This window comes from Stereum hirsutum (genome assembly GCF_000264905.1).
Source record: "Stereum hirsutum FP-91666 SS1 unplaced genomic scaffold STEHIscaffold_3, whole genome shotgun sequence".
In the NCBI taxonomy this organism is placed as follows: domain Eukaryota; kingdom Fungi; phylum Basidiomycota; class Agaricomycetes; order Russulales; family Stereaceae; genus Stereum; species Stereum hirsutum.
In genome coordinates, this window is record NW_006763133.1 from 71937 (window position 1) to 90160 (window position 18224).

Here is an 18224-nt window from a genome sequence, read left to right on the forward strand (position 1 = left end):
AGCTGGCGCTGGGAGGATCCAAAGCATAGGAGAAAAGGTAGTAAGGTGTTGCCAAAGAGTTAAAGCGGAGATTATCACGATAACCTACATCAATCGAAGGTGAACATCAAGTCTCGTCGACACTCATCACAGCAGTGGAGCACAGATTCCAGAATGAAGACCGACTTTTGACCAGGGACCGTGAGCAAGCCAAAGTGAACAAACTCAGTGTAAATAGAGAATTCCAAAAGTAAATTTGATGCATGTTAGAGCTATGACTGCTTATAAATTCAAAGGCGAGTGTAAATGAGGACTGTTGTGGAGGTGAAAGAGGTACGGGCATTAACGACAGCGGGGGATTTACAAGTGGCGCAAGCAAGATTCTTCAAGCGTGGGAAAAGCAAACGGGAGATTGCGGGCCTCACTTGGCGCGGAAATAAGTGAGCAAAAAGCAACTTTATGCGTACTCAGGCCTTCCCAGATTACAGCCTCTGTCTTAGAGTTGAGATGGACTAGGAGCCAATGGACCTTTATAAGCGGCGCCCAAATATCTGAGGAGGCGGCTCTAATATGTTCACTGATCCTTCCTCTTAGACTTTCGCTCCGAGTACTAAGTCTTCCCCTCGAGTCGACTCCAGTTTACGAGCTTTCCACATTCGTCTGGCCACACCTGACCGATTTCTCGCTCACCGCCAATCGACCATCATCGACCATTCCACTAGCTGTCGATCTTTCTTCCTTCATCAGAAACATGCCCCGTCTTACCGCCTTGAGCCTGATGCTACCCCAATCACCGTCATCCCCGAGATCGACCATCGTTTTCCCCATAAATTCGACTAAGATACCTCCTCTCGAGCGTCTCCAGATCTTGACGCTAGCTTACCCAAACCCGGAAGACATTATATTCGACCACCTTCCAGCCTCGCTATGTCACCTATCGCTGACCGACTGTCCCCGACAGTACCTTTCGTTGGACCCTCCGAGTCGTCTCCGAGAACATAATTACTCTTCGCCCATCATCACTTCGTCCGAGCTCCGGAATATTATTTATCGCTGCAACACTCCGGCTCTTAAGAGCCTCGAAGTCCTCTACCAGGCGGACACATTGGAGGTGGAAGCCTTGGACTTGATCGCCCGAAGGTTTTCGCAACTTCATACACTCAAGTTATTCCGCTACACATCATCTGTCGATGATCCCGTAGACGCTGTGAGTACACTATTCACTATGCGCCACGACCCCCACCGACTGCTCTGATCCTGATCTTCACTGTTCCTCCTTTTTTCGGCTAGACGGTCGTTGCATCAGCGCTTTCGCCACTCAAAGAACTTCGTCACACATACGTCCATCTCAATAATCCGAGAGCTCCGCATTCTCGCCCCAAACAGCTCGCGGAGGAACAATGGGCCGTCACGAGGTTTTGGACAGGATTCAAGACACCGCGGACGTTTTCGCGAATGCACTCGCACCCCAACTGGACACGATTTTCCTGCTCGAGCGCTACTATTGGTCGACGCATTGGGCGAGATGGAGTGTAAGATATGGGGGAGACGGTGGTGGTGGGATCGGGATCGGGAAGGAAGCGTATTGTGAGCGCGTTCGCAATTATAAGATACCGTATGTCATCATTGTTTTTTTTTCGTCGCTGCGCTGCTTCGCCGAGAGCTAAAGAACTCGATATTGCAGAGAACAAGTAGAACCGATAGCAAGACCTAGATGAATTGTAACGCAGGACCGTTCATGTTTCTGGGTGGCTTGGCTGTTTCCGTCGTGGTGGTACGTTTGTAGATGACGCCGAAAGATTGAGAATGTTATTTAGACTCTGTCGAGCGCTGCACGGCGGGTACTTTTGCTACCTTCTAAATATGTCTATGCATCGTTACCCCTGCCGAATATAAGTGTAGGTATCGTACGATGCTGATAGCGATATTGTTCTCCTTGCTTTTGAGAGTTGGTTTGTGTCGGAGCAACATTCTAGATAACGTCGTTCAGTGCCTCCTCAACTTTCTGGTATCTAGTCTTGCTCGTACGTTGGCCTCTGCGATCCATCACTTCCTTGTTATGGTACGGCACGCACACAGTCAACGCACAGGGTAAGTAACTTCTCATGTAGAAAATGACCATCCCCGCTTGGCAGGATTCGTTCTCATAAGTTGTTTTATACGCGAGTTTACACGAATTTATGTGCTCTTCATATCTTGTAAATACTAACTACGGGCAAGCAAATGGATTTCCGTAAACCAGTCGATTTGGCCAAGACGCGCCACTCGGTGGTTCATAGGGTGGCGGATGCGCCACTTCGCCTCCGGACAACTCCGACTAGACTCTTCCCGAACCAAGTTGTGCAACGGGGCCGATTTATTTCTTTATCAGATCTTACCAGCTCAAGCTTCCCCTCCAAGGGCACGTTTCGAGAATGGAATAGCTGGGATACTCTTCACCACCACAACCTTTCTTAAGAAGTTGTACATGGCCGCGTCGGCAAAGTCTTCGTCAGTTCAAGTTATCGCAAGTTTACAGTTCATATCGATGACTAACGTCGACTAACCCTCACTGCAAGTCCTAGGAGCAGGCCACTTAAACTCGAAGACCTCAACGACGGCTGTCTTTGTCTTGCGGTGGACGAACTACGGCGTTATCGAGAACACTATAGACCAAAATCGCTTCACTCTTTCTCTGCCGTATGCCGGCGCCTTCGCCAGATCACATCTCCAGTCATCTTTGCCCGATCCTCAACCCCCTTGGTCATCAATATCCGTGACTTCATCCCCGAGACACTATGGAAATTTATCAGGTACGAGTCCCGAAATCTCCATACAGCATTATCTCAATAGCCTATGCAGTGTGCTGTCGTTCACTGGAGAACGCTCAGCGGATACTGTAGAATTGAGTGTTGAACACCTTGAAAGGGCCATGCCATCCTTCGAGGTTCTCGAATCCGTACGATTTCATGAAATCTTCGGAAGCTCTATTGCCCTCGCCATCCCCGCCGTGCTAGCCGCTCCTCACCTACGAGCACTCCACGTCATTGACCAGTGCCCTACATTGAACCGAATCTCAAAGACGAAGGCTTGGCCTCAGATCTTCCCCCCGACCAGATTCCATCGTCGATCGTCGAGCTGAGGTGGTGCAGAGACCAGTGGAGTTTTGCGACGGAAGCTCAGATATCGGACGAGGCGGCTTTGATACGCGCACTTGCCTTTCCTCTCAGACTTTCACTAAGTGTTCCCATCGAGTCTGCTCCTATCCACGAGCTGTCCACACTCATCTGGCCACAACTTACTGATCTGTCGTTCACCGCGAGCACGCCATCCTCAGCAACGACATCCTCCATTGACTTTTCATCCATCCTCGATAAGATGTCTCGTCTTTTGAATCTTAGCGTGTTGCTCCCACAATCATCATCGTTCCCTCGTTCGACCATTCTTCTCCCCAGTACTTCGCCTGCAACTCCTCCTCTTGAGTCCCTCCGAAGCCTAACACTAGCCTACCCAAACCCCGCAGACCTCATATTCGACCATCTCCCACCCTCACTCCATCACCTCTCACTAACCGACTGCCCCCGCCATTACCTCCTTCTCGACACCTCGAATCCGCTCTACGAATACAGCTACGACTCGCCCATTCTCACTTCGTCCGAGCTCGGAGGAATCGTTCAACGCTGTCATACTCCTGCACTTGAGAGCCTCGAGATCGTGTATCGGGCAGACGCGGCAGAGGTGGAGACTGGGGATGATATCACGGAGGTTTTCGGGGTTGAGGACACTTAAGATGTTTCGCTACGTAGACTCCACTGAAGATCCTGTGGACGCCGTGAGTATCCGTAATACTATCATCACTCTGATCCTGATATTAACCATACCTTTTCGTCTCTCGACCAGACTCTCCTCGCATCGGCGCTTTCTCCCCTTCAAAACCTCCATCACCTATACATCCACCTAAGCCCTCCCGAGACCCCGCAATTCCGATCCGGACAGACCGGCGAGGAACGACGAATCGCTCGCGCCGCCTTTCGAAAAGCTCTGCAAGACACCGCGAATATGTTCGCAGGTGCGTTCGCGAGCTCCTACCTCGACGTGATTTTTCTGCTGGAGCGGTTTTATGGGATGACGAGGTTGTCTGAGTGGAGGGTGATACGTAGTGGAGATGAGGATGGAGATGGGAGGGAACAGGTGTATTGTGAACGTGTCGACGGTTTTGAGATTCCGTGAGTGATACGTTTTGATGCTGTTACATTTTACTGTCTATGCGGCATGCACCATTACCGGGTTCGTCGACTGCTGACATTGATATCGTACGCAGAGAGCAGGAGGCACCGGTGCCGATATGGAATACGGGGTTTACGGGTGTTTTTCTCACTTAGGTGTATCCATGTATGTCTTTTACGCTTGTCGGTTGTGTGAGCGAGCACGGTACATGTGCTAGTGAATCCTCGCTCCGGGCAGTGGTGCGACATTATCTCGCTGATTCAGATGTCGTACAATACGAACATTACCAAACCAACCCCCATGCATGTGTCACAGAGTCGGTCGTACTCTTCAACGGGGAAAATGTTCACCTTAGAGAATACGTTCGTCATGATATAGCCAGTTATAGAACATGAACGAACTGGTGAATTGACATGGTACTGTGGAATCCTACTGAGCGTTAGCCTTGTGATTTCAATGGTCAATAAGTCCATGAAATATTGCCCCTTGAGGCTCTGGCATGTGTCGTACAGTATATAAAAAGTCCTCTCTATTACAGTACTGTGACAGCACACTTATACTCATACGAAGGTAGCAAGGGAAACAAACGAGATATACATAGCAGTGTCTATTTTGCCACGAATTTCGAACAGCACCGTCCTACGACTGTGGGTACACAATTACATCCGTCGCTCTACTCATGCTCGGATCTCGCCACATCAGTTGCATAACTAGGTGGCGCTTCCAACAAATCCGTCCTCATGCGCATCTCCTCTAAAATGTCCTGCCTCAGTCTTGCTTCCATTTCCTCATAAACCACTCTGTGCGTCGGCTGCTCTGCATCTGCCCCAATTGCATCCCTCATCCCACCGTCGTCCAAGTCCTCTTCGTTCGACACTTGATCTGCAAACGCAGTTTGCGCTACATCCTGTCTCAGCCCCAAGCTCTCACCCAGACCACTGTCAAGATTTCCTTCGTTTTCCTCATTCCTCGCATTCGCATTGAGACCCCGAACTCGTGCGAGCTCCTTGTCAGTAAGAGGCGTAGCCTGGACGTCGGTCCTGTCTGTCCAGGTTAACATTGTCTTTGGGCCTATATTGATGACGACCTCGTTTTCCGAACTAGCCTGGGATGCACTTCGATGGTGATTGTCGCCTCGGCGGGCTCTAAATACCGCATCATCCTCACCCCGGAAAGGTGTGAGTTCATCACTGTGTCTGCTTGTCCGATGCTTTGCTAGCTGACCCAATCGCCGCAATGCATGTCCGAGACGACTACTGGCTGCGCCAACATATCTCTCTCGCGATCGTCGCCGTCGGAGAAAGAGAACAACGAGTGCAGAGCAGCAGAGTACTACGAATGCTATTACTCCGCCCGCAATCGCGCCAAAGTGTCGTGGCGACGGGGATTGCAAAGATGTGGGTAGATTCGGGGCCGGGTGGCCGTTGGTAGTGGTGATCGAGGATGCGGTGGTGATACTAGGTGGATTCTGTCAATAAATCGCCATGTTAGGAGGCTCTCTTAGTGACGTACTTGAGGGCTAAAAGCGAAAAGAGAGCTCCTTGTGCAGGACTGAACGATTATTTAGCCCGAACATTCGTGAATGACAATGGGAGAGTTTTACCTGGAGGCACCGAAGCTTTCGCCAGATGTAATATTATAAACAGTGGGAAAGAAAAGACCAACCCCGATGGACGGCGAGAGGGAATGAGAACGAATGGTGGAAATAAGCGATTGCGCAATGGTCTGATTGGCGCTGATGGCTGCAGCGCGCAGATTCCAGCCTAGAAAATTAATACTGTTATGTCTGTTCTTTTGAATCAAGTAACAACTATGACCGGACATACCTGAGGCTATGCGATCCAGACTCGAGCTGTCCGCTGGAAGCCCATATTGAAAGCTCCCCGACCCTATCAATGTCGAGTACAGCTGTGTTTGCGCATCTAGGATCTTAAAATGGAATAATACAAGGTAAGATGGTTTCCTAGAATTATAACCACAGTGGAAATGACGCAAGGAAATTCGTACAGATTCCTCAACTAGCCCTGTCTGCAGCCAAAGATCGAAGAAGATATTGTCTCCTAACGTCCATGATGATGACTGTCCGTACGTGGCCAAGAGACTCGAGGTAGGTGAATCCACAGCGAGAGCCTTCCATTGCGAGTAAAGGTCTGCGGCCTTGTTCTATTTTCACGGACAGTTCAAGAGTGGTGAAGTCAGAGGGGAGGATATGGCATACCGCATATAACTCCCTATCTTCAGGAACCTCAAGAGCACTACTGAGCTCAGACATCGCTTTGATGGCTATGATACCCTTTAGAGCCAGGTTTGTTTGGTTAGCCGTAATCGGAATCCCGTCGATTGAGAACCTTGGAATGAGCTGTCAGCAACCCATATATGGGTATACTACGAGTACTCACTGATTAGAAGGATATAGTGTGCTGTTGACCAAATAATCCGCCCAGGTCTTGAGAAGTATGTACTATCATTTCACCGAAATTATATGGTCAAATCGACGATCTCGCCGAACTTCGGTTTAAGTGACTGACATATGAATTAGCCTGATTTCCATCCCCTGTTGTTCGTGCGTATGCATAAGACATGATAATCATGTTAGCAGACTCTTTAAGTACTCGTCAGCATGATCTGGGTTCAATCTCAAATATTTTGGACATACGATCGAGAGCTTGGGATATACTCGAAGAAGCCGTGGTCGCGTCAGCATTTGGGTAACTTAGACCTGTCAAATTGAGAGTAAGTTAGCCAAAGTTGGAATACAAAATTGACGTGAAACGTTCTGGATTACCAATATCCGAGGACGAAAAGGGATGAGTATATGCCGAGTTGTTTTGGAATTTGAAAAGAGGTTCCAAAATCGGACGCCCCAATGAAGGGTCGATATACATTATCATAGGAAACATCTCAAAGAGCGTTTCTACCGCATTCACACGACTGTGGATCAGTGCTATTGATAAATATTGTCTCGATGTATACGAGTTCAGAGACGAACCTGTGAGCCACCCCACCCATATCTTCCATGAACATCATCACATCCGTAGAGTTCAACGTCCCATCCGAGTTTTGCCCTAATGTCAGCTCTGTTGCTCCAAGGCACTGCCGCAAGCCGAGAGATAAAATGTCTGAGTACTCTGATGAGACACTATTTGCAGCAGAGATGATTTTGGCATCAAGCTCATCGGCCCTGAACAGGGCACCAGAGAAGTCGCCCAAGAAAAAATTCATCTGGGTATAATCGTCTGGAGGTCACTCGTGTTACTATTTTCCCTGGCATGTGCACTCACCAGATCGTCATCGCTGGAGTAGTTGGCTTTGTAATAAAGGCTTCGATTCTGCTGTTTTCCTTCTAGATCTATGAACGCAATGGCCGGTTCGCGTGTAAGACCAATAGCCCAAACTACAGGATCCACTGTACGAGTGATGTCCTGGAGATCGACTGCGATTGCGAACACCGGAAAGTCATCCCTGCAAGTACCACGTCAAGAGATATACACACGTAGATAGAAGATACGACAAACCTAATTGGACCATAGGGGTTGTCTTTCGAGTTTGTCAAAGTTCCATTCGCGCAAAACCCGTCTCTATTCTTTACGTCAGAGTTGGACTCCCATGTTACCGTCACGTTTGAGTCGGGCTAACAATGCATTGGAGTCAGTGTTGAGACAGCAGTGAGGCACATATACATACAAAACGCATAGCGTAATAGGTAGTACCCCACTCGGCTTGCCCCTGAGTCTCATTGAAGACATCAGGGTCAGTGAGGAATACCCCGAAACGAACATCGCTGTCGACGAGGGTGGTCCAATTAACGGGAGAGTCCCGATTACCACTACACCATTCTCAAATTGTATGGATAGTCAGTCAACCTTGTCATCTCTCTGACGAAGAGTCAGTATAATGTCTAAGTACCTGCACTGATGTCTGTGTAAACCTGCACAGAATGTGACTCCCCGTCCGTCGATATAGCATCGAGGTATAAATACGAGAACGGGATTGACTGGCGAACCCAGTCACCTGGCTATAAGGTCAAGTATATTATGGTTTTGAAGAAGTGCGTTTGCGTAGATAAACACACCTCTATGGGACTAAAGAATGTGATATTGAAAGTGATAGGACCAGCCGGAATCGTCAATATTGTTCGAGTTGGCGTGATGATGATTCCGGATATATCTGCAATCTCAGTATTCGGAGTAGCGATAGGGAAATCTCCAAACAAGCGGTATGCCTTTCCATCTACCCTAGCATAACCAGCCCATCCTAATACACCTTCCTAGAGTAAGAGTGAACATCATCTTCGGAGAACAAGGGACTCCATGTGCGCACATATTCAGAACTTGAAGGTGTTGGGCGAGTGGGCCATCCAATGGGAGACTTGCTTGTCCCGTTTACGGGCTGCCATGCGCTGAGGTAGGGTGAGCGAACAATGAGAGGAATGTCCACAACTCCAGAAGACAGGGCAAGGACAGATCGATAGAGAAAGAACCATAGACATATCACCAGCTGCAGTACGATCCTAACGATAGAACTGTCTCTAGCGTCGTGCATTGCAGAGAGATTCAGATGTGGGAGTTGCGGTATGAGAGAGGGAATCAGGACAAAAAAGACCGTTGGCTGATTAGAGCTACCTCGTCATGAATCGCTAAGTGATCAGTGTCTCCGCGATCAGGCGGTGAAAGGTGATGATATTGAGCATAGACTGACAACGATCATCTTCAGTGTATGTACGCTGACCTAAACTCGTAGTCAAATGACAGAGGCAAATGGCAAAGACCTGACCTATTGTGGCCCACATCATTAATCACGACTTGATGACCAGATTCTGATGTGAGAAGTGGGGCAACGTCACGACTTAGAAACACTGCCGTCGGATTTCTGCTGCATCTGCAAGGGCATCAAGGGCAACCGTCGACTCGAGGACACGCGCTCGAGCTCTGACGGGAATACGAACGAGATAGAATGTTCTGCACAGATAGGAAGGCTTGTTCTCTGGTCATACCAAGGGAGAGTGTCGATTCTCGTAATGTGTGTACTGTTGCCGGGAAGAGCGGTAGATCGGAGCAACTGGAATGTACCCAACACGCACCCGTCATGTCAAACAAGTATGGAATCAAAGTGGTGCAAGAACAATACTGATGAAAGAGTATGCTATGCATCCCGAAGTGTTGCCCTCCATTTAGTGGTGCTCAGTCCCGTACTGCGTGTCTCACCGCAATCTGATGTTCTGAACAGCTCACGAGTCCTCCACAGCCACACGGTGTTACAACTGTGCCGTCAGTAAAGGCGAATCATGATGGAAACCGTCTAACACACAGAAGAGAAAAGCAAGACATGCTAAGTGAAACGACTTAGACACAACCCATCGTGGGCGAACGTCGCTCGACATCGTATTTGGACCTAGTTAGACTAAAAGTTGCGAGTAGGAAGAAGCGGTCAAACTAGTCTCCTATGAGCAGAGTAGCCAATCGTTCAAGCAGGCTGGCATAAGGATTGCTGCAGTATCTGGCGCACAGCAAGCGCTGCCCCATCTGTTATCTGTCCGCACAGTAACCAAGGCCAACGTGGCCTCCTGCTCAATACTCCGGAGAGTTCGAGAGCATATTCCAGAGAGAAATGACAGCCCAATAGTGCGAGACGTCTCGAGCAGCGAAGCCGGTGGTCGGGATGGCGGGATAGATGACGTAAGGAAGCGAACGAACAGGTACAATCGGGAGCAGGAGCGAGTTACGATTCAAGTCAGCCTCGAGTTCGCGAATTTCTCGACATAAGTCATTTTGAAGCCTTCCGCAACGATTCCTCCATACAGTTCCCCCGAACGACGACTCGACCCGATACATCCATCCCTCGCAGCGCCGAAAGCTCGACGATTGATAGAGAGGGAGACAGAACGAGCGATGAGGGCGGTTAGATGAAGTCGCCGAGTGCCTGCATCTTAGGTCCAGACGACGAGACAAAAAATCAGCATACATCGATCCAAGGAGATCATGAGAAGAAGAAGAACAGAAAGAGTAAGAGGAAAGAGGGCGGAAAAAGTAGGAGACAAGAGAGGTGAGACGAAAAAAAGAAAAAAAAGGAAGGCTGACGTGTTTGGATTTGAGAGTGAGGACTTACTCACAACTATACCTGATAGTAACGGCCACCAAGATCCGGTCCCACTCCCGATTGCGCCTATAAGATCCACCAAGAGGGAGAGGAGGCTCAGGATAGCGCCTCTGAAGGCGGCGATGGTGGAGATCACGGGTTTCAGCTCTTTGTACATAGATCCTGCGCTGTTGCCGGCCATGACCTACCAAAAACGGTCAGCGTGACAAAACAGGGGTTTGAGAGAGGCAAGCGGGGGTGGAGGAGAAAGAGGGGAGGGAAGACGAAACGCACCATCTGTTGGTCCTTGAGCTGGTTAGCAATATCGCGCGGCCAGGACTTGGAGACTTCGATCCAGGACTTGGAGAACGCGGCACAGGCGGTGGCCATGAGGGAAATATAGATGTCGGTGTCAATTGGGTCGAGGAGGGCGGTGCGGAGGGTGTGAGGTGGGTCATGTAGTACCCGATATCGGAGACAGCGGCGAGCTGGGGCGGATCTTACATGGGCTGGACAGAGGAGGTGTGTAAGGGGCGAGCAAGTGCGATGACGAGAAAGAGAGGAGAAGGGAAGAGACGAGGAGGCTGTCCCGGAAACGAGAGGCAAGCATTTGCAAAACTATGAACAAGTTCGATGTAAGCGCGAATTCGAGAACAATCGGCACATTCAACGTACAAATCAGCTTGACGGGATACGACTCGCTTCCCTCTGAACCTATTACTCTTCACCGGAATCTCCAACCTAAACCTTGCAAATAGACGTCCACAGCGAAAGGGACGACCATCGTAATCAGGTTCTCCACATTCGGCGAGTTCTCCATCCAAAGGGTTACGCTTAACGCGCGTCCTGCATTGTTCTACGTGAAGAGGAGGTGGAAGAGGTTGACGACGGCACCCTCAAATTCGGGACCGCGGCCGGTGTGGATGGTTGTGGGTGAGAGGGCCATTCAGACGACCAACTCGCAGATGCTGGTGGCCATGAAGAGAGGAGGGACCGCGTTCCTTTTGGAGGAGTTTGTCGATGAGGATGACGATTAGGGCGGCGGCGACGAGTTGGATAATGAGGAGGAGACAGACGCCGGCGCCGATATCGCGGGATTGCCGGTGAAGACCGGTGAGCGCGTAGACGGTTGCTTGTCCAAGAGATATGACCATGGTGAATACTATGAAACGACGTCAGCATAGTGGATATTGGGCATATTGAAACGGATTCGCCAGAGGGAACGGCTAAGCTTGCGGTGATGAACATGGACAGTTACTTCCGCATCGCAGTGTGGCGTCAAATTGTGGCGCACATTGACGTCACGACAAATGTACCCGGTGGACGATACCTCCACATGTAAGTACAATCGGACGAGTCGACAGGTGCAGGTACAATGATATACAGCGACCGGGCAAAAAGCATGAAGAGACCTAACGAGGTATGAGAAACACACACGTTTCTGAGCACCGCACTATCCTCATTGAGCTATGTAAAAGTCCACCTCGGTCAATTGCAAGTTGGCACCGGAGAGGAGTTGCATGATCATAACAGAGGTGACGATGGGGAGATGCCGAGTTCCATGAGCGTTCCACGGTTTGAGGCGAAGATGATATGCGCCCAACAGAGCGGCCCGGCAAATCGGAGGACATGATGGCGTAGAGCGGGACTTGGGGACAGACCAAGAAGATGAGGTGCGCGACGGACGTCCATAGTACTTTCCTATTGAAGGGCACCTGTTACAAGTGAACGTAAGCGACTACCAGCATGCCGAAATGAGAGTACTGTACTTTTTCGACCAAAGGTTCGTCACGCGTTCTCCGCGCTGATGAACCGAACAAAATCCTGCGTGACCTCACGCATAACGCATGGTGAGTGAACAGTGACCTCGGCAGGCGCTTGCGCAAAATAATTATTTTTGCAAGCGCCTACGTTGTTTTCTGAACCATTTACGGGTCCCGTCACGCTCACGCACGGTTTCTGAACCGTGACCCGGGCGAAACTGATGGGTGACGTACATTTTTGATGAACCTTTGGTCGAAAAAGTACAGTATAAGCATACTTATGTCCCCACTCTTGCTCTTCTACTTCTACGGCTCTGACCTACATCTCTCTAAATACGACTTGAGAGACGCAATCGATAGTAACCTCCGCTTTTGCGTCCGTCATTACGATATTTCGTCGAAGCTGTAGATAACCGCATCCTCAATGTCTTCGTGAGTTGTCCCCTGCGCTTGGATATCAGCTACCGTTCCTCACTTCTAGGGGCAGAACACTTAAAATTGACGACCTCAATGACGACTGTATTGGTCTTGTGGTGGCCGAACTACGGGAGCATTACGTTCGCAATAGCTCGAAATCGCTTCACGCGTTCTCCATCGTATGCCGGCGCATTCGCGAAATTGCATCCCCAATCATGTTCGCCGAATGCTCAGCACCCCTGAACATCGAGGTCCGCGGCTTCATTCCAGACACACTCTGGAAATTCATTCGGTATGAACTTGGAAATTGTTGTATCATTTCCATTGATCAGTGTATATAGCGTTCTATCGCTTACTGGACACCGAGCACAAAGCGCTCCATACTTAAGAACCGACCATCTCGGAAGGGCGATGCCACAATTCGAGGTCCTAGAATAGGGCTTATATGTTAGTAAAAACTTGGAACTTTTTGCGAAAGCTCATTGGCGGATCGGGCAGATCTTCCGCCAACAAGTTCCAAGTAAACTTGAAACATATAAGGTCTAATCCGTGAGATTTCTCAACAGCTTCGGAAATGCGATTGTCCGTGTCATCCCTGCCGTGCTGACTGCTCCTCGCCTGCGAGCATTACACGTGATTGACCAAGTCGCATACTCCGAACCAAGTCTGTCAGATGGACAACTATCGTCTAAGATTCCCCCGATTCCAACCTCTGTCATAGAGTTGAGATGGACCAGAGACCAATTCATCTTCGCCAGAGACGCCCAGATATCGGATGAGGCAGCTGTGATTCGTTCGCTGGCCTTTCTTCTTAGGCTTTCGGTCCAAGCATTGAGCCTGCCCATCGAGTCGGCTCCAATTCGCGAGCTTTCCACACTCACCTGGCCTCATCTTACCGATCTCTCGCTCACCGCGAATCGACCATCATCAATCATACCGCTAACAGGCGACTTTCCCTCTATCATCACCAACATGCCCCGTCTTACCGTCTTCAGCCTGATGCTACCCCAAGCATCGTCAGCCTTAAGATCAACCATCGTTTTCCCCAATAGCTCGACTACGACACCTCCCCTCGAGTGCCTCCGGAGCATGACACTAGCTTACCCGAACCCGGAAGACCTCATATTTGACCATCTTCCAGCATCGCTATGGCACCTATCACTAACCGACTGCCCTCGGCATTACCTATCTCTGGACGGTCCAAATCCTGTCCGAGTGTACAACTACTCTTCGCCCATCATCACTTCTTCCGAGCTCCGGAGTATAATTGATCGTTGCAAAACTCCTGCTCTTAAGAGTCTCGAAGTCGTCTACCAGGCAGACAAACTGGAGGTGGAGACTTTGGGCCTGATCGCCCGCAAGTTCTCGCAACTTCATACACTCAAACTATTCCGCTACACATCATCTGACGATGATCCCGTAGACGCTGTGAGTGTCTATGCATCAGACTCCTTCTGGCTACTCCAATCCTGATCTTCACCGTCCCCCCCCTTTTTTTTTTTGGCTAGACGGTCGTTGCATCAGCGCTTTCGCCGCTCAAAGAACTTCGTTACATATATGTACACCTCGATAACCCGAGAGCCCCGCGTTCTCGCCCCAGACAGCCGGTGAAGGAACAATATGCTGTCGTGAGGTTTTGGGACGGACTTCAAAACACCGCGGACATTTTTGCGAATGCATTCACACCCCAACTGGACAGGATTTACCTGCTCGAGCGCTACTATTGGTCGACGTATTGGACGAGATGGAGTGTGAGGTATGGGGATGGGGATGGGGATGGGGGAGACGGCGGTGTCGATGGTGGGTCCGGCATCGGGAAGGAAGTGTATTGTGTGCGCGTTCGCGATGATAAAATCCCGTGAGTTATGTTTTTTGCCATATTCTTTGGTCGCTGCGCTGCTTCGCAGAGAGCTAATGGGCTGGATATTGTAGAGAACAAGTAGAACCAAGACCCAGACCCAGATGAAATGCAACGCAGGATCGTTCATGTTCCTACATACATGGATTATCTTTGTCGTGGTAGTACGTTTGTAGATGATGCCGAAAGATAGAGTTATATCACACTTGGACTCTGCTCAGTGCTGTACGGGTTCTCTTGCTATCTTCTGAATATGCCCATTGCATATCCACCCTCAATGAATATAAGTATAGTTATTGTGCGATGTTACAGTGACGGCGAAATTGTTCTCCTTGCGTTCGAGAGTCGATTGGAACAACATTTTATATGACGTCGCCCAGTCTGTCCTCAACTCTCTTGTATCTAGTCCTTGCTCGTACGTTCGCATGTGCGATCAATTACTTCGTTGTTGAGGGGGCATGCGCACAGAGCGAATAACTTGTCATGTAGAAAATGTCCCGCAGGCTTCATCCTCATAGGTTCTTTTCTACGTGATTTAGGACGAGTTTTTCTGCTTTAAATATCTGGTAAGTAAATACAGCGAAGTTGGCCAAGACGCGCGCCAATTGGCTGGTCCATTGGGTGGCGGACGGCGGGACGCGCCACTTCGACTCCGGACAACTCCGACTACACTCTTCCCGATCCAAGTTGTGCAACGAGGCCAATTTCTTACTATACTTAAGTACCAGGTCTAACCAGGTCTCGCTACCCTTCCAAGGGCACATTTCCAGAACGCAATAACTGAGATACTCTTCAAAACCCCCACCTCCCCTCCTAAGAGGTTGCGGATGACCGTGTCGTCGAAGTCTTCGTTTGTCGCAAGTCATGTTTACAGTCCATATCGATGACTAACCCGCACCCCAAGTCCTGGCAGCAGGCCACTTAAAATCGAAGACCTCAACGAAGATTGCATTCGTCTTGTGGTGGACGAACTAAATCATCATTACGAACATGATAGACTCGGGCCGCTTCGCTCTTTCTCTACCGTATGCCGGCGCCTTCGCCAGGCCACAATCTCCAGTCATCTTCGCCCGATGTTCAGCTCCCCTAGATATCGATATCCGTGGCTTCATCCCCGAGACACTATGGAAATTCATCCGGTACGAGTCTCGAAATATTCTTACAGCATTATCTCAATAGCCTATGCAGTGTGCTGTCGTTCACTGGAGAACGCTCAGCGGATACTGTAGAATTGAGTGTCGAACATCTCGAAAGGGCCATGTCATCCTTCGAGGTTCTCGACTCCGTTCGCTTTCATGAAATCGGAAGTTCAATCGTCCTTGCCATTCCCGCTGTGCTAACCGCTCCTCACCTACGAGCACTCCACATTATTGACACAGCGTAAAACGCCAGAATTCGCCGAGGGCATATTCTGGTCCAATTACGGAATACGACGGGAATCTCCCTGAACGCGCCGTGCCGCGTCTGCCGAGAATGCAAGAAAACACGACGGGATGACATTCTCATCCAATTCTTGTGTATCCTCGAGGAATTTTGTCGACTGCCAAGATATACGAGAATACGCCTGGCATTGGAGAAAATAAGGTTCTCGACCCCGCTTATCCAGGCCCGGAGGTCACTCGGGCTCGACTTAGACTTTTTTTTTGTGCCGACTTGCTCCCTCAGTGAGCTCCTCCATGTTCCTCACTCTGAATTGCTTTCCTGCTCTCGAGCACGCTGACACACTGACACAATTTTGGTTCTATAGCTTCATATAACACACAGATGTCGTCAGGATACGTGGTACATGTGAGTTCGAAGGTAAGTTACTGTAGTTTTTCGCGCAGAAGTTCACGCCACCGCCCCTCGGCTGTTGCCGAGATGACATAATCCACCTGTGTCCGGGTTCGAGAGCAGGTCAGGACAAGGGACACTGTTCACTAACTTTGTTGCTTTTTCAGGGATATTATACTTCATAAGGGTCCTGTGACCTTCATTAGCTACCATTCTGCACATACTCTAATATTATGATAAGCATTGACCTCAAATTCCATCTTACAGGCCTTGACTAGGCCAACCTGAGGCCAATTTGGTGGCAAAAGGATATTTTCGAATCTTCGTTATCTTTCGATTTGTCCCGTTTACATGTTCACTGCAGGTTGCCGGTATGGGACTGTCCCGGGGCACAGGTTCGTTCGCGACCCCTGTGGGACACGGGACATGAACTTGTGCGCGAAAAACTACAGTATTACAAAGAGTTGAAGGGGCGTCCCAGCAGTACCCTCCACCCCATACTTCCGTGACCGCACATCTGACATTGTCTCAAGCTTTCCTCGCTAGCATTCCGGGACCAGTCTCTCATAGTCGATACTATCTGTCTAGGTCGAACTATCTAAGATGATATTGTGTGAGTCCAAGGCCTCCAAGGCAGAGCGGTAAGCGATGAAGTCGGCGGCTTTGGATAATGTTCAGTGGTGGCTAGCGATAGAGCGGGTTCACGGGTTCGCTTTCATTCGTCGCGACCCATTGTACATATGTAGTTCTGTCCGTAGTATATATACTTCATGGCAGCTGTCTGCTAGTGTTATTTCCCTAATTCCTGGCAGGCTGTATGTGAATATTTCAAAATGCTCGAAAATGGAGCAATAAATGAAACCAGAGGGTCCACAAAAGGAAATTACTGGCGTGCAAGCAATGCCGTCTATTTACAGCAGACCCGGGCGTGTTCGCAGAGATCCTGGTCGCATCTTGCGATATTCTGAGCGGATTCAGTCCGTATCTTGCAAAACTTACGAGAACACGCCAACTCAGACATTCTCGTCGTATTCCCGGCGTGTTCTCCTAAATTCAGCGAATATGCAGAAGATATCCGGCCGGCGGATTCTGAGGCTTTATGCTGTGTGACCAGTGTCCCTACTCTGAACCGGATCTCAAAGACGAGGACTTGGCATCAGATCTTCCACCCGACCAGATCCCATCGTCGATCGTCGAGCTAAGATGGTGCAGAGACCAGTGGAGTTTTGCGACTGACGCACAGATATCGGACGAGGCTGCTTTCATACGCGCACTTACATTTCCTCTCAGACTCTCCCTACAAACCCTAAGTGTTCCCATCGAGTCTGCTCCCATTCGCGAGCTGTCCACACTCATCTGGCCACAACTTACCGATCTCTCGTTCACCGCGAACACACCATCTTCAGCAACGACATCCGCATTGACTTTTCATCCATCCTCGATAGCATACCTCGTCTTTGGAACCTCAGCGTGTTGCTCCCTCAATCATCATCATTTCCTCGTTCGACCACTCTTCTCCCCATTACTTCGGCTGCAACTCCTCCTCTTGAGTCCCTCCAAAGCCTAACACTAGCCTACCCAAACCCCGCAGACCTCATATTCGACCATCTCCCACCCTCACTCCATCACCTCTCACCAACCGACTGCCCCCGCCATTACCTCCTTGTCGACACCTCGAATCCGCTCTACGAATACAGCTACGACTCGCCCATTCTCACTTCGTCCGAGTTGGGAGGAATCGTTCGGCGCTGCGATACGCCTGACCTTGAGAGCCTCGAGGTCGTGTATCGGGCGGATGCAGCGGAGGTGGATACTTTGGGGATGATTGCACGCAGGTTTTCGGGCATAAGGACACTAAGGGTATTCCGCTACGTTGACTCCGCTGACGATCCTGTCGACGCCGTGAGCATCCATGTCCTATCATAATAGGCACTCTAATGCTAATATTCACCATCTCATCTCCTCTTTTCTTTCTATATACTAGAGTGCCATCGCCTCAGCGCTTTCTCCCCTCCAAACCCTCCGTCACCTCTACATCCAGCGGCGTCGAGTGACTTCAATAGAAAGAGGGATCCGTCACACCTGGGTTCCCAAAGCCTGACCCACAACCTTCGAAAGGCAATAGAGAGCGGGAGCAGCAGGTGAAGGGAGCT

At 49.8% G+C, this 18224-nt stretch overlaps 5 protein-coding genes across 5 annotated transcripts; 2 read left to right on the forward strand and 3 right to left on the reverse strand.

The window, feature by feature from the left end:
* Nucleotides 1-2388: 2388 nt before the first annotated feature.
* STEHIDRAFT_118685 (uncharacterized protein) lies at nucleotides 2389-4473 on the forward strand. Its single transcript, XM_007300598.1, has 5 exons — nucleotides 2389-2469; nucleotides 2538-2771; nucleotides 2821-3012; nucleotides 3059-3790; nucleotides 3859-4473. The coding sequence occupies exons 1-4, from the start codon at nucleotides 2447-2449 to the stop codon at nucleotides 3261-3263; spliced, it is 654 nt and encodes a 217-aa protein (XP_007300660.1). The 5' UTR covers nucleotides 2389-2446; the 3' UTR covers nucleotides 3264-3790; nucleotides 3859-4473.
* A 1311-nt stretch (nucleotides 4474-5784) lies between these two features.
* STEHIDRAFT_52330 (uncharacterized protein) lies at nucleotides 5785-8727 on the reverse strand (the record flags this gene model as incomplete). Its single annotated transcript, XM_007300472.1, has 13 exons — nucleotides 5785-6348; nucleotides 6404-6533; nucleotides 6585-6646; nucleotides 6714-6796; nucleotides 6863-6904; nucleotides 6971-7116; nucleotides 7175-7407; nucleotides 7467-7647; nucleotides 7701-7816; nucleotides 7870-8021; nucleotides 8092-8200; nucleotides 8258-8448; nucleotides 8517-8727. 13 exons carry the CDS (start codon nucleotides 8725-8727, stop codon nucleotides 5785-5787), a joined length of 2220 nt encoding a protein of 739 aa, XP_007300534.1.
* A 1997-nt stretch (nucleotides 8728-10724) lies between these two features.
* Nucleotides 10725-11907, reverse strand: STEHIDRAFT_118689 (uncharacterized protein). Its single transcript, XM_007300599.1, has 3 exons — nucleotides 11698-11907; nucleotides 10936-11422; nucleotides 10725-10878 (listed from the first exon to the last, which is right to left on the reverse strand). Exon 2 carries the CDS (start codon nucleotides 11412-11414, stop codon nucleotides 11157-11159), a length of 258 nt encoding a protein of 85 aa, XP_007300661.1. The 5' UTR covers nucleotides 11415-11422; nucleotides 11698-11907; the 3' UTR covers nucleotides 10725-10878; nucleotides 10936-11156.
* A 113-nt stretch (nucleotides 11908-12020) lies between these two features.
* On the reverse strand, nucleotides 12021-12293 carry STEHIDRAFT_118690 (uncharacterized protein; the record flags this gene model as incomplete). The annotated part of the gene is made up of 1 exon (XM_007300600.1): nucleotides 12021-12293. A coding segment is annotated over one exon (222 nt), but the record flags the coding sequence as incomplete, so codon positions are not given.
* A 362-nt stretch (nucleotides 12294-12655) lies between these two features.
* Nucleotides 12656-17997, forward strand: STEHIDRAFT_153328 (uncharacterized protein; the record flags this gene model as incomplete). Its single annotated transcript, XM_007300601.1, has 5 exons — nucleotides 12656-12732; nucleotides 13007-13868; nucleotides 13949-14272; nucleotides 17186-17451; nucleotides 17517-17997. 5 exons carry the CDS (start codon nucleotides 12656-12658, stop codon nucleotides 17995-17997), a joined length of 2010 nt encoding a protein of 669 aa, XP_007300663.1.
* Between the last annotated feature and the right edge of the window lie 227 nt (nucleotides 17998-18224).